We start from the raw sequence: 16,178 nt of genomic DNA on the forward strand, positions 1-16,178 counted from the left end.
ACCCCACCATAAATTAATTTTATTTGGTGGGTTTTATCATGAATGGTTAAGTATTTTAATTTAATGGATGGTTGATATTTCTATGTTTATTACTTAAATTTGTATGAGCTTTGAGAGTATCATTTTCTTAATTATACTACATAGTGTTCAAGAGAAACTAAATAAATGATCTTTAGTGTTCGAGAGAAACTAAAGAAAGATCGACGTAAGCATTGGGTTTTAGCTGATAACTAGAGCCTAATCCATAGTCAATGATGAGGTTAGGATTTCAACGTCTAAAAAGAGTAGTGTCGAATCGATAGGTTAGATGTTGTTGCATCAGGCTGAGAGGATTTGCCGTGGCATTCTCATCTGTCAGATCCCATGACTAGAGATAGCGTAGGGATACTCGTAGTAAACACTGTCGAGCAAGTAAGATATAGAAGTTTAGACCATCCTAAAAGATAAGACGTAAGATTCATAGGTGACCTCATCATTCATTCCCGTAATAGCTTGTTGTGTGAGGATTATCAAGTCATCTTATTTAATTCACAAGTTGTCAATATGTTTTACCTTAGCATTTTCATTTGACTACACTCTAAACAATTACTTTCTTCATGACATTCTCATTTGCCACCCATTCATACTACCATTTCGACCCCATCTATACACATTTCATTTTGCCTTGACATAACCATTTGTGCATATCATTAGCTATACTTAGATAAAGTAGTTTGTTGCTTTGACCTAACTAGTAATCTCTTTCAATACTTGTGGAGACGATACTCACTCACAATATATTACTTGTTTGATTGTGTATACTTGCACATATTTTTGCATAAATTTGTAAGCACTCACAGCGCGAACAATAGTCATTATAAATAAATGGCTTGAATTTAGTTAAAACTATAACTCATAAATAAGAATATTTTAACTTACAATAAAACAATATCTCTTTTTACATCAATCCCGAATATCAAATCCTAAACTCCAAAACCACAAAACACACTAAGACTTAATCCTAAATCTTAAATCATAAATTATAAACTATGAACTATGAACTCTAAATATTAAAGCTTAAATCTTAAACCTTATCATAAAAAGAAAAAATTATTTATTTATAGGTTATAAATTTTAATTAAATCTAAGTTATTTATTTATTTAAATCTAATTACTATAAATTAGGGTAAAACTTATTAGTTTTACATAATGTAAGTGGATCCTAGCCCTTATTTATGTATTATAAATTTTAATTGAATCCAAACCATTTATTTATTTAAATATAATGGCTATAAATTAGTGTAAAACTTATTAGTTTTACATCGTCTAAGCGGATCATGCCCATATATATATATGAGCTAGGATCTACTTACACTATGTAAAACTAAGTTTTACAATGATTTATAGCCATTAGATTTAAATAAATAAATGACTTAGTTTTAATTAAAAATTAATAATTTATAAATATTTTTTTAGCTCACAATAAAATAATATTTTCTCTTTTTTAGGGTTATGGTTTAGGGTTTATATTGTAAGCTTTAAGATTTAAGGTTTATGGTTAGAGTTTATGATTTAGAATTTAAGGTTTGGGGTTAAAATTTTAGGGTTTGAGATTTGGGATTAAGGTAAAAAGAGATATTTATTTTATTATGAGTTAAAATATATTTATTTATGGGGTCATTTACATTATGCAAAACTAATAAATTTTACATTAATTTATAGTCATCATATTTAATTAAATAAATGACTTAGATTTAATTAAAATTTACACTAGCAGGTATCAAGTTCTCTTTTCTTGATTTCTTTTGCTCAACTCTACCATTGGCTTCATTATGTATTTCACTTCTCTCATTAGTCCGACCCAAACCTGAAGAGAAATTACTTTCATGTTCAACCAATCTTTCTCCAGAACTTGTTTGAGTATTGGTAACTATCTTAGTGTTGTAAGCATGAACAACACATACATTTGTAATAGCTTGCATTCCTTTACCATGCTCAATTCTCTGAGGTAGTTTTTGATCAGAAGTGAAATTTAAACTCGAAGTATCATCCCATTTCATCTTTTGTGTTCCAGAATGTAATATTGAGGTATTCTTGTTCTTGGCTTCATTAATTTTACTTGAGCATTCTTGTTTTCTTCTCATTTCCAGTTGTCCGGTGATCCTTTCATCCCTTTGTTGATATTGCTTTCTTGTATGCTGAAATGAACTCTGCGCCATGGTTGTATATTCTTCCCAGATCTTCATTTTTGATCCTGACCGACTCTGAACTAGATTCCTATCTTCTTTCTCAATCATCATTCTAGATTCAGATTGCCGGCTCAAAGTAGAAATTCTTTCAGAACTGTCTCGGATTTCTGACTCTCACATTTGCTTCCCTAATTAAATAAATAAATTATTTAGATTTAATTAAAATTTATAACATGTAAATAAATATTTATTTAACTTATAGTAAATAGAAATTTTTTTTTCATTTTACGGTTAGAGTTTATGATTTAGGGTTTTCTATTTAAGCTTTAAGATTTAGAGTTTATAATTTATGATTTAGAGTTTAGAGTTTAGAGTTGAGATTTAAGTTAAGGTTTATGGGATTTGGATTTGGGATTTATGATTTAGGACTGAGGTGAAAAAAGTTTGTTTCATTGTAAGTTAAAAATAAGTTTCACTCTAATTTATAGCCATTAGATTTAAATAAATAAATAACTATGATTTAATTAAAATTTATAACTCATAAATAAATATCTTTAAACTAATGGTAAAACAACATCTCTTTTTACCCCATCTTAAATCTCAAACTCAAATCCTAAATCATAAACCTGAACCCCTACCCTAAATCTTAGAACTTAAATTATAAACCCTAAACCTTAACCTTAAAAATAAAACTATGATTTTATTGTGAGTTAAACAAATATTTATTTATGAGTTATAAATTTTAATTAAATTTGTCATTTATTTATTTAAATCTAATGTTTATATATATATATATATATATATATATATATATATATATATACTCATTTTCATCCAAGTTTTAAAGAGATCATTCCGTTTTAAATTTAAAACTTTAATTTTATTTTAACCATTTTTTAAATTTTTATAATTAAGGTTAATATTAATAGACAATTAGTAGATGAATTGGTTTTATTAGTTGGTTCATCATTAAACCAAGTTTTATTATTATATATTTGAAAAAAAAATTAAATTTTAGGTTAAATTATGGTTGGAATTAATTACATATTTAGATGAATTTGAAGATTAAATCTGAAGATTCAATAGTTTAGGGATCAATTTAGAAAAAATGTCATAGTTTAATGAAATTAGAATATTCAAAAGTTTAAGAATTAATTTAGAATGGAATCAAAGTTTAAGGATGAAATTAGAATATTCAAAAGTGTAAGAATCAATTTAGAATAACGTTTATAATTTGGAGACATATGATGCAATTAACTCTGGTTTGATTAACGGTTGTGATTGCAGAAGGTAGAATTCCGAACACTGGTTTTATCCGTGTGGAATCACCCAAGTCGAGAGCATGCACTGGATTCTAACCCTTTTAGAGAGGTGTCGACTCCGAAGCGAAGCTCTGTCTCAAGTAGAATCTATTTCCAACATGTAAGCTCTCTCTCTTTTTCTGTCAAATTTAAGCACTGATCTCTCCTTTTGTCTCTTGTGTTTTTTAAATAATCTAGCAGAAGTTATTTAGTCTGTGAATAACGTGATTTCGACCCTGTGGATTGAACCAAAAATCAATTTTCTGAGCCTAAAACTCTTGACCGATTAGTATAATCAAGTAATTATTTAGTAAATCTCTTGAGATGATATTCGAATGCTTTCGAATTCAATCTGCATTTACCCATCTTAAATAGTTTAAACTTGTGATGAGCAATTGGGGATTAGATTTGATGGATTAGTCTATTTATGATCTAAATAACTGCTGATGGTTGTTTATTATTATTAAGTTTGATTATCGTTGTTGCGGATTTAATGATTACAATTTTATTTTCATTTTCATTTGTGTTTATGTTAGTTTATTGTTAGAAGTAGCGTTTTATTTTGTTCATTTGGATTTTTTTATTTGATGATATTAATCGCTTGTTTTTATTTTCACTAATTCATGTTTATCAGCTTGCGGTGTAATTGGTAGGTTCTTCCTGCTCTAATTGAAGATTGAATTGGGAGCTATTGTTTAGAGCTTAGGTTATCTGCTTTCGAAGTCATGTCTGTACCAAATGAAGATAATACTCAGGTAACCCTGTTCACTCAGCTGACTCTTTTCCTCTTTGAAATGAAAAACTGAAGAACAATTTTTAAGTTTTCGGCAATTCAAGATTTTATCTACATGAGATGAACAAGATTAAGGGTCTGTATATGTTTTCCCCCCGAGTTCATTTAGAAGATCGAGCGATGTTTTACTGATGATTCAATTGGAACAAATTATCTTGTTTGGATGGATTGTCTTTGCAGCTTTCATCTCACTTTTATGGGGATCTCTTGGATTCCATAATTGTTGATGTTGCATCTGAGTGTCATCGGATAGCAAAGTTGGGCCTTGATCATAATTTGGAGGAAGAGGAAGAAGAAATGAGGTTATCGGCACAAGCCCGAGCCAGGGTAACTGATCCTAGTAACAGTGGTGAAACAAATAACAAGTATGTGGTGGATATATTTGGACAAACTCACCCTTCTATTGCCAGTGAAATTTTTGAATGCATGAACTGTGGGAGATCAATTTCTGCAGGGAGGTTTGCTCCTCACTTGGAGAAATGCATGGGAAAGGTGATTTTGTCTGTAATCATCCTATCATATACATTTGTCTGATTTAAATTCAGTATAATGTTCTTTTTGCATCCATGAGAATAGACTATAATTGTGATTGAGTTGTCGCTGTTATAATTGATTATGCCGAACAGCATACCTTACCAAGGATAAAATTCCTTGTATTTTCATGGTGCAGGGTAGAAAGGCTCGTCTCAAGGTTACTAGGAGTACCACATCTGCACAAAATCGTTATTCACGAGGCAGCCCTGTTTCCACGTATTCGCCATTTTCAAATCCTACGAGCACACATATATTATCGAATGGAACACCTAGTGTTGCAGGTGAGGAGTACTCTAATGGCACTTACGAGGGACCATGAAACAAACTGGAGCAAATGCTATTAACATGTCAATAGACTTGATGTGTAATTCACCTAGTTAAACTGAACTCAAGTTGTCTCGCCATCTTTTTCAGAATGTGTTGGGCCATTAGTTTGGTACTTAAATTGGAAAATTGGAGGCAACATTTAAGAAGGTTTGAATTTGCAGAAGCTTTTGGATACATTGCATCATTCCCATTTCACTTGACCTAGTGGGTTTCAGTAGACGGTAGAATATGTATATTTCTCAAAACATTTGGATCGTTTTTGGCGATTGAGGGAAGAGAATACCTGTAATTTCCATGGTCCAGAATAGGAATGCTAGGCTGAAAATGGATGGGTAGAAGGACTGAGATATAATATTCCCCACCATAATGGGCTCTTCCACCAAACCAACATCTTCATGTTTTCTTCTTTCTGGAAAAAAAACAATCACAATATTCCCTTTTGATTGCTTAGGAAATAAATTATACATCCCCATGCTAACATGTGATTTGGACCCCCCAACCCAAAACTTAAGTGGTAATTTTTTTCGTTTTATTATTGTTTTGGTTTTGTCAAATATCTTTCGGTTGAACCCGAAATTGGGCTTCGACTTGGATTAAACGAATTGGAGTCGTCACCGATCATTCAAAATAAATTTTAGGATGATCGGACACCATCTTACATGATCTGTGTTTTACCAGAAATATGTCGGGTTCGAGAGTCAGTTACGGTCAAGGAAGGATTTACACCCTTGAACCGCCCTTTCGGTATCAATTCATTTATCGGTTGTCTTTATGGGGGAAAATTAAAAATTAAAATTAAAATTTAAAACATCGATTCGAATAATTACCTTTGATCAATTGAAATTACCACTGAAAATGTCAAAAAAATATTAGATGATAAAATAAAAATAAATAAGAGGAAAACAATCTAAAATAAAATAGGTAACAGAGATAATTAAAAGTTAGTAAAAATAATAAAATAAACAAAAATTAAAAAAATTAAAATAAATAAAGAAAATAAAATGAATAAAATAAAAAAGTAAAAGGGTTAGTTCAAAAAAAATAAAAAGAATAAGAATAAAAAATTAAAATAAAATAAAAAAAATATTTAAATTAAAACTATGAAAGAAAAATAATAATAAATAAAACAGAAATGATTAAATTAAAATAAAAGTAAAATAGAGAGTTCAAAATAAAAACAAATGCAACTGGTGATCAAATTGAAAGAAATAAAAAAATAATTCCAACGCTACTAATGTGAAACTCTTTAATGACCCATATTCTAGTTAACCCAAAAATTATATGAAAATAAAAAAAACCTTTGATTTTCACGCGTGGAATCATTTGACCATTTCTTTCTTTCCTTTATGCCGCGCTTGTTGTTCTCTCCTCTGTCTCTGTCCTCGTATCAGCCGAGAGAACACACGCAGCTCCCCGACCACTGTAAATCGGTGGCCAAGGGGAGCAAAACACTGTGGAAGCCCTCCTTCGAACCTTTCCTTCGAATACCGATTCCTCGAGTCCCTCCCTCTTAACTTTATCCTTAAAATAAATACCCAAAACTCTCGAAAGAAAACAAAAATCAGATCCGAAAAAACAATGATTCTTTAACTTTCGGTCGTGAGTTCGTCTAGTTCCAGTGAAGTCTACGAGGTAAGAGCTTTTTTCTGTTTGAGTTTTTTTCTCTGTTCGAATGGGTTTTCCCCGGATCTTTCTACCGGTTTTTCTTGTGTATTTTCCTGTGTAAATCCTAGTGTAAATTGTGTGTAATTCTCTTCCTCCTCCCCGTGTGTTTGATGTTTACATTTATTTATAGGTGAAAAATATCATATTTTTCCTCATTAGTTTGAGTCCTAATCGGATTATAATGTTAGGTTGTATGGCTTTGCTTTCCTTGCGTCGGAGGACTCGGAGGTGTGGCCGGAGTGCGCGAGACGTGCGGCCATGAAACTCGGAAACTCGGACGCGGGTTGACCTCATGCGGCACTGTTGACTGCTGGAACAAGTATGGGCGAAGCTAGGGTTGAAAAACGGGCCACTGGGATTTGTTTGTACTTGGGCCACCCTTTGTAAAATGTTGGGCTTGAGCCTGTATTAAAACAAAACATGTTATGTAATTATAAAATATAACATGTACACCATATATTATAAATAACATGTAAATTAACGTATAAATGTAAATGTCTCAAGGACGAAATTAAGTGTCTACAGGTTCAAATTATCCAGCCAATTGAATCCAACAGCAAATCAACAAAAAAAATTTAATTTAAACTCTGAATCCAGCTCTTGTGTTGATTTACGTAAAATATATTGTAAACATTTTATTACAACGATTATTATATGGTGATGTTATTTTCACTTTTTTTTCCCGCATATTTATTCACATTCTCACGATTGTGACAACTCCAAAATTTATTTTATTTTTCATGGGTTTCACCTCTGCTCCTACGACTTTGCATCTATCTTGGAAGAAATTGGCGGTCAAATTGGCCCATTATGACAGTCGGACAAAACATTTAATCTATTAGGGCATCCAAATATTTAATTTGAGATCTACGATAAATTGAGTCTTCTCCATAGAATTCGTTATGTCGGAGTGACGAGTTTTATGGGATATAATTTTTTTAATGGGTCGTGGTAGGGGGGCCCATAGCCTAATTAAAAAAATTTCTTAACGGACTCGTCACATCGGTGTGACGAGTCTCAATAAAAAATAATTTTCAATTTTTGACTGTTGGATTGACCATTGTTAAACGGTCGATTTTTTTAAAAAAATTCAATGGGACTCGCCACGCTGGTGTGACGAGTTCCAACAGCTATTTTCAGTTTGAAAAAACTAGTCGTTTGGTAGAGTAGTATAAATAGAGGTTTGGGTTGGATAGATTTTTCACTTGTAATCAAACATTCTATTGAGAGCAAAAACTTTTGTGTTGAAGAATTTGTGTTGAAATGGTCTCAAGATCAGAAATGTTATGTCTTGATGAAGTTCATATTTCGTCGATCGAGTTAACAACGGTAAGTTTAATTTGTTTTATTTCATTTTAGTTTTGACAAAATTATAGTATTAATAATAATTATTTATGTAATTATATTAAATAATTTATTTTTAAATTGTAGCGAGAAGAACGAACCATTCGTCATCGAGGAATGACAAATGAAGAGCCACATGAGCGGATGGTGATATATCTTTCACAATCTGGATTATATGGACCAATGTTTCTTCGCACATTTAAGGTGAAGGCGGCACTGATATCGGCGTTGATTACCTTGTGGTGAAGTTATGATAACTTTGGAAGAAGTCGCATATCAACTTGGCGTTCCGATTAATGGTATGTCATTGGTGCTTCGCAATACTTATAAGGTAAATAATGTTATTTCAAATTTATTGTGGAATGAGGCTCCAACCGATGTCATTGATGGGTTGTGGGTACGAATGACGTGGTTGGAAAGAGAATTTAGAATAGATGAACAATCAACGGAGCAAGAGGTGATTTATGCAGCTCGAGCATATCTTTTGACGTTGATTAGATGGATCTTGCTACCGGATAAATCGGACAATTTGGTGCATACCAAATATCTTCCGGTAATGGAGGATTTCGTTGTATTTCGCCAATATAGTTGGGGTTTTACAATTTTGACGTTTTTGTATCGTGAACTATGTAAGGCGATCGTAGTCGTTAGAGGAAAAAAAGTGGATGTAGCGGGTTGTTTAGTTTTGCTCCAATAATGGGCGTGGTATCGTCTCCCGTTTATGACACCTATTACATCCGCTCCTATGGAGTTTCCTCTCGCCGCAAGGTAAATTCATATATTTAAAGTTTTCATATTTTATAATATTTATTTAAATATTTTGAAAATGACAATAAATTTTGTATTTTTTTAGATGGCGACACTGAATAATCGATACAAAGTTGTCAGGTGCAACCAAAGTAGATATTCAGATGAGAATTGATATCGCCGGTAGACATGCGATAAATTTTCGTATTTTTTGCATTAACTTTTAAATTGTAATATTAATTGTTTAATTATACTAACATAATACTTTTGACAGTTTAATTGGATGCCTTATTATCAGTCAGATATCCAACAGTGTCTACCGCCAATGTTCTTTGAAGGAGCGGACACATGGTGTGCCATAACACCATTGCTCCATTTCGCAATTGTTGAGATCCATGTCACCGATAGAGTTTTTCGACAATTTGGGTTTCACCAACCGATAGAAATGTCAATATATAACATTGACGATTTGCATAAAGTAGATGTGCGTGGGAAACATAGTGAAGATTGGTCGAGGAAGCATGCTACATTCATATATGATTGGTAAAATAGACATTTATGATTGCCTAATCGTTCCAAGGTACAACCTGAAGATTTTGATTTTAATGTTTCTCTGTACCTCCAAAATTATGAAGCAAATGGGAAACCATACTTGACAACGCTGGAGGAGCAGTCCGAGTGGGAAATAATGAAGGGAAATATGGGGAAAATCATCATTTTCGTCAATATCTTCATCTTATGCTTCCGCCAATTATTATTCATCGCAAGAAAGTTATGATGGATATGGTGCATATCAACCATCAATGGAGAGTCAACCGGTGTGGGAAGAAAGTGGGTGAGATCAAGTGCCACCTTCACAACAATTTTCCCCAAAACCAGAAGAAAGAGGTCCATGGGATCATCTTCTTCATCACGAACAATCTCAATTTGAGGCGATGATGCCAATGATGTCGTCAAATACCTTGAGTACTCCATCTTTTTCACTCGAAAATGTATATCAAAGTGGTGGAGTAGTGTTGGGAACACCGGAACCGGAAGAAGAGGAAAATGAAGAAAGTGAACGACCACGACGAAATAGACGAGCACCACGTCATTACCATTCTACCATGCCTCGACATCGGCAAGAATTACGCAAATATAATAAATTTGTTTATTTAAGTTTTTGTAGTAAATCCTCATTTCCTAATAAATTATAAATAATTGCTCGTGCATAATTGTTGTGAAGCACCAATAGCATACCATTAATCGGAATTTCAAGTTGATACACAACATCTTCCAATGTTATCATCACTTACACCAGAAGGAAAATGAAACGTATGTGTTTCGGACCTCCAACACTCAATCAAAGCCGATATCAGTGCTGAAATCACCTTAAAACCACGAAGAAACATCGTTGGATATAATCCAGATTGTTTAAGATATATCACAATCCACTTATGTGGCTCTTCATTCGTCATTCCTCGATGACGAATGCCTCGTTCTTCTCGCTACAATTTGAAAATAAATTATTTAATACAATTACATAAATAATTATTATTAATACTATAATTTTGTCAAAACTAAAATGAAATAAAACAAATTAAACTCATCGTTGTCAATATGAACTTCATCAAGACGTAACGTTTATGATCTTGAGGTCATTTCAACACAAATTCTTCAACACTAAAGTTTTTGCTCTCAGTAGAATGTTTGATTACAAGTGAAAAATCTATCCAACCCAAACCTCTGTTTATACTACTCTACCCAACGACTAGTTTTTTCAAACTGAAAATAGTTGTTGGAACTCGTCACATCGGCGTGATGAGTTTCATTGAAATTTTTAAAAAATTCGACCGTTTAACAACGATCAATCCAACGATCAAAAAATTAAAAATTATACCCGTTGGTGTGACGAGTTCCATGAAAATAAAATATTATTTTTTTAATTTCCTTTCAAAAAATTATTAAATAAAAAATTTATTTTTTTATTGGGACTCGTCACGCCGGTGTGACGAGTCCCTCAAATTTTTTTTAATCAGGCTATGAGGCACAACTGACACGACCCATTAAAAAATTATATCCCATAAAACTCGTCACGTCGGATTATTCAATTTGTCGTAGATCTCAAATTAAATGTTTGGGTATCCTACTTGGCTAAATTTTTTACCCGGTTGCCGTAATGGGCCAATTTGGCCGAAATTGGCACCATTTTTATACCAAAGTTTTCTTTGCCGTCAAATGCATAGATCTTTAACCACAGGAATCCAACCCCTATCTCCAAAATCATAAATATTATATAAAATTTCAGCAAAAGGGTTGCCAATAAAATAGTCACAATCAAATAATTTTATTAACCATTATAATTAAATTAAAAAAAATATTTTACTATCGTTATGGTTAGTAAATAAATTATCATACGCACCCATTTTTTTCAAAAATATAAAATTAAATTTGGTATGAACCAACATATGTCATTTATACTTTTATCTTATTAATATTATACTAAAATATATATTAATTTAATCAAATAAAATTATTATTATTATTTCATCATATTTGATTTTATAAATCTAAATTCCCTTAAACATGTATGGTTAAGAATTTTGGGAAGAGTCTAGAGCATACGTCACACACCAAAATATATTATTAATGTAACATATTGATGTACACTACTAATTAAATTGTCCTTATTAAATAAATATAAAAAATATAATGACCTATCCACAAATAATCATTTACTATTATTTAGTTTAAATTTTAATAGTAATATAATTAAATTATATTTTTATTAAAATTAAATTTTTTATTTGTTTAAAATTAAAACAATTAACTTACTTAAGTTTGCAAAATCATTCCAACATCAACCATAAAAAAAACCATTGAGGATCATATTCATCGCCGAAAAATCATTTTCTATGTACACTGGTGCATTATAAAACTTCTCTAAATGATAATTACATAAAACCAACTAAATTCTCCCAAAGGAAAACACATCTCCCAAGCAAGTCGAGATTCCGTGCTTCTTCGGGTCTTTTTTTTCTCTCACAGTGTACCATAGGGATGTGAGTTTAGGTAATCGTTCATGTTTTAAGTTTCAGTTGGATCTTATCAGATCAAGTTAAATTAAATACAGGTCGAATCATGTTATTTTGATGATTTGACTCGGATCAAGTCAGGTTCAGATCAAATTAGTTCGAATCATTTTTATGTCGATTTGACATCCGATTCAATTCAGCTTCAGATCATGTTAATTTCAATTCAAATCGATGTTAGTTCAGGTCAAAACGGTTTTGGTCCGAATCAGTTCAATACCAGGTTAATTCAGGATCGGATGGACTTCAGGTCGGATCTCGTTTAGATCGGGTCACATCATTGACAGCCAAAATCCAGGTCGGATCTTACCTGGGTACATACTGACTTCAGGTCGGGTCTTTTTTTAGTTAATTATTTTTCACACTTCATGAACGATGAATTGTAATTTGTAATTGTATATTATTTCTAGTAAATTAAAAAATATATAAATAATTATGATTCAATTTTAATAAAAATAATGTTTATATATATATCTGTGTGTTTATATAAGTATATGCATATTTTTGTATATATATATATATATATATATATATATATATAATTATATATAAGTGTGTGTATATATGTACAAGTTAAATATACATATAATTATATATAAGTGTGTATATATAAAGCAACTTGGCAACTTGTTCGCATAGATTGGCAACTTGGTAATCCTTGAAAATCACACAGTACCATTAATGAAATAAAAGCAAGGGCCATTCCATTTTTCTTCTCTCAAATCTGACGGCAACATAGAATCTTGTTTTTTTGTTTTAATTTTAAAATTCAAAAGTATGTTGTATTAAAAATGAGTTTTGATTTTTTTTTGTACATTACTTTTAATATATAAAAATGAGCTTTATTATTCAATATATATATATATATATATATATATATATATTAAATGGGTATTGAATTTTATTTAATGTAATATATTTATTTATTTGGTCTTACTTATAATGCGGACTGCTATATTTATGTTGTGTTTACTATATTTAATGAACATTAATTTGTTATGTTATTCAAATTTTTAATCTCAAGTGTATATATATATATATATATATATATATATATATATATATATAATTTTAAGTGAAATTATATTTAAATTATTAGTCAATTATTACATAAAAATAAATTAAACTTGTAAATATTTTATATATAATCTAATAAAATCATTTGAAATAAATAAATTATTTAATAAAATTAATTTACTAATTATAATTTAAATTTATAATATATGGAATATAAATAATATAGAAAGTAAATTTATTAATTTGATTATCATAACTAACAATTTGTTTTAACTTTTAAAAAGTAATCATATTAATTATCATAGTTTATTATAAGTAACTTATAACTCTGGTAAATATCAAGTTAGGTAAATATTAGATAAGTTCAATAACAAGTCAGTTCATTTACAAGTTGAGTCAATTACAAGTCAGGTTCATAACATGTCAGGTTGATATCAGGATGGGTAATACCAGTTATTTACCAGGTTGATATCAGGATGGGTAATACCAGTTATTTACCAGGTTAATCTCAGGTTCGGTTTCATATTAGTCGGACTAAGTCACATTAGGTTGTTCAAATCAGTTATCATATTATCATATCCATAATGTTTAGGTCCAGCTCAGATTTAGGTCAACATCAATTTGGACTCGAATCGATTTCAGATTACCACCACCTTGAGTCATAACAATTTTGACTCCAATCAGTTTTAGTTAATTTTATAGGTCGGGTCAACTTTTTACATCCCTAGTTTACCATGATGTTATCGTTTTAATGATAATGATGAGTTATTTTTAATACAATCTTGCATTACTAGAATTCTTTGGTTTCTAACATTGTTTTTCCCTTTTTTTTAAACTTTATTGGTGTTTCTGCTATTTTTGATCTCACTTGCATGCGAGATGTTATGAACAAGTTTGGTGGTTGATGTGATCTTACTTCTGCACCTTTTACTCTTCATCTTATTTTCTTCAACCATATGTTACATACATGTACAATGCTTTGCATCCATGTCATGTCATGTTAAGAATGATATTTGCTTGCCTTAGGATTTGTGTCATGATTAGCATAGTTCATTTCATCTTATGCTTACTATATTTCATGCATATAATGTTAAGCATGGCCTATAGTCCTTACATTATATTCCTACTATACTTAGCTTAGCATTATGCATTCATCCACATCTTTACTTAGAATATATTATGATTATGCATGTTTAATTATCTGATCATATACATATGTTCACACATCTTGTAACCCCCCAGACTGATGCAGGTGGCTTGAGCCGATCTGGAGTGTCACATTAGGGCCACCGGAGCGACCCACCGTAAAAATATTAGAAAAATTAATTTTTTTTTGTTAAAACATGTAAAATCATAAAATCAATTTACAATACAAAAGTAAAATTTATCTGTATTCAGAGATAAAACATATTTCAGACTCATATATATAACAAAATACAACCTACATGCCCCATAATCACCTGCACCGTACTCCACAAGTATCGCCGGTGGAACTCCCCTACTGAAGTCGATAACTGCACTGGTACGATTCTTTTAACCTGAAATGGTGAGTAACATAGTGAGCTTTGGAAAGCTCAGTAATACAATACTACCAGTTGATGCTACATGACATACATATAAATGTAGAACAATAAATTTTCCTTATTGAATCAAACGTTTACAGGTTTTCAGGATAAGCTGAGGTTCCACTGGTAGTTCATCGAGTAGAAGCCATGAAGATCTCAGCTCATAGGAACATTCATAGTATCAAGTTTTCAGAAGATCGAATAGGATGTCTAGTGTGTTCCAACCAAAACAAGTGAAAATATATTAAATCTTTTTAAAATAATAATTGTTTACAACATATTTTCAAAACCATAGTAGAACCCTCCAACCAAACACCGTTATGCAGTTCCCCATAACTACATTCATACATGCTTACCCTAAGCACACAATAAAGGGAGCCAACCTAAGGGAATACCTTGGGGCCTAAAGGCCTACCTAAGGGTATCCTTAGGTTCGTAAGGATTTACCAGCTGGATCAGTAATGTACCTCCATACTCCAAAATCCTACCCATATAAAAATCCAGTAGAAAACAGTTTTAACCGTAACCCATAATATCTGGATCATGATGTAGTAATATCTCATAACTGTGATAATGAAATAAACCATATAACTGATTTCCACCTGTACACCATAAGTAGTCCCATGATTAATCCAAGGGAGTGCCTTGGGGCCTGAGAGCCTACCCAAGGGTCACTTTAGATCTGTAAGGATTTACTAGCTTGATCAGAGCTGTACCTCCATACTCCAGCCTACCCAGATAATATCCCAATAAAATAGTTCAAGTATAACCAACAAAAACAAAAAACCATAGTTCATAAACCAGTAATTTCCATGATTCCATAAATCATGAACAATTCATATTTTTCAGTGAAAACCGTAATCGGAGAACACATACCATGTTGTCATGGTTCATAAACTAGTAAATCAATAATTTTGTTAAAACTCATTTCAAAACATATAAAACCATCATGTAGTACATGTGGAACACACTAGAGGATCCAAGTATTTTTCAGAAGAACAAAATAGTTATTAGGAAAACCTGAAACTTATATACTTTGACCAGATTCCAGGAACGAAGTCTAATTGAAGGGATCGATTACTAATGGATCTAATCAGTCATTTAAAGTTGATACTTTAGAATCCCGTTATGATCTAGGTGCATCAGGAAGGTGTTCGAGAACCTTTATACAAAATAATTCTAGATTTAGATTTACTGAGAGTAATTCCATTACTCAAAGATCAGAGGTATTTATGATTATGAATTGAATTATCAGGATTTTAAGTCCAATTAAACCAAAAGGGGTATTCATGATCCTTTGCATATGAGTTATTTGTGTGATCAAATATGACCAGAGTGATTTGAGATGGTAAGGGGAAACAAAGATTCATGACATTTTAAATCTGTGTCGATCTATCAGATTATCGAAATAACTCGATCTAACAACTCTCAGAACTGATGCATGTCGATTGGTCAATTTATTGCCCTTCTAGGGTATTCACTCTTTAATACCAACAATTTCTGACCATAGATCATCTTCAGAATCACCTCTGAATAGATCTTAAGGAGATGAACATATATTCTAATGGTTTTTATTTCATTTCCACATTGCAACAATATCAGAAATGGTCGACGTACTATAATTCGTGGTTCAACCCATAGGGACA

General features: G+C 31.3%; 2 protein-coding genes and 1 long non-coding RNA gene across 3 annotated transcripts; all 3 read left to right on the forward strand.

Moving 5' to 3' along the window:
• Positions 1-3,492: 3,492 nt before the first annotated feature.
• On the forward strand, positions 3,493-5,286 carry LOC120199247 (SAGA-associated factor 11-like). Its single transcript, XM_039200397.1, has 4 exons — positions 3,493-3,590; positions 4,104-4,224; positions 4,443-4,754; positions 4,933-5,286. The coding sequence occupies exons 2-4, from the start codon at positions 4,195-4,197 to the stop codon at positions 5,113-5,115; spliced, it is 525 nt and encodes a 174-aa protein (XP_039056328.1). The 5' UTR covers positions 3,493-3,590; positions 4,104-4,194; the 3' UTR covers positions 5,116-5,286.
• A 1,164-nt stretch (positions 5,287-6,450) lies between these two features.
• Positions 6,451-7,245, forward strand: LOC120199274. Its single transcript, XR_005523446.1, has 2 exons — positions 6,451-6,755; positions 6,977-7,245. It is a non-coding gene; the product is annotated as an uncharacterized LOC120199274 (long non-coding RNA).
• A 1,583-nt stretch (positions 7,246-8,828) lies between these two features.
• On the forward strand, positions 8,829-9,426 carry LOC120199227 (serine/threonine-protein phosphatase 7 long form homolog). The gene is made up of 2 exons (XM_039200385.1): positions 8,829-8,900; positions 9,154-9,426. The coding sequence occupies exons 1-2, from the start codon at positions 8,829-8,831 to the stop codon at positions 9,424-9,426; spliced, it is 345 nt and encodes a 114-aa protein (XP_039056316.1).
• Positions 9,427-16,178: the final 6,752 nt, after the last annotated feature.

The sequence above is a fragment of the Hibiscus syriacus genome, unplaced genomic scaffold, assembly GCF_006381635.1.
Source record: "Hibiscus syriacus cultivar Baekdansim isolate YM2019G1 unplaced genomic scaffold, ASM638163v2 tig00005406_pilon, whole genome shotgun sequence".
Classification (NCBI taxonomy): Eukaryota; Viridiplantae; Streptophyta; class Magnoliopsida; order Malvales; family Malvaceae; genus Hibiscus; species Hibiscus syriacus.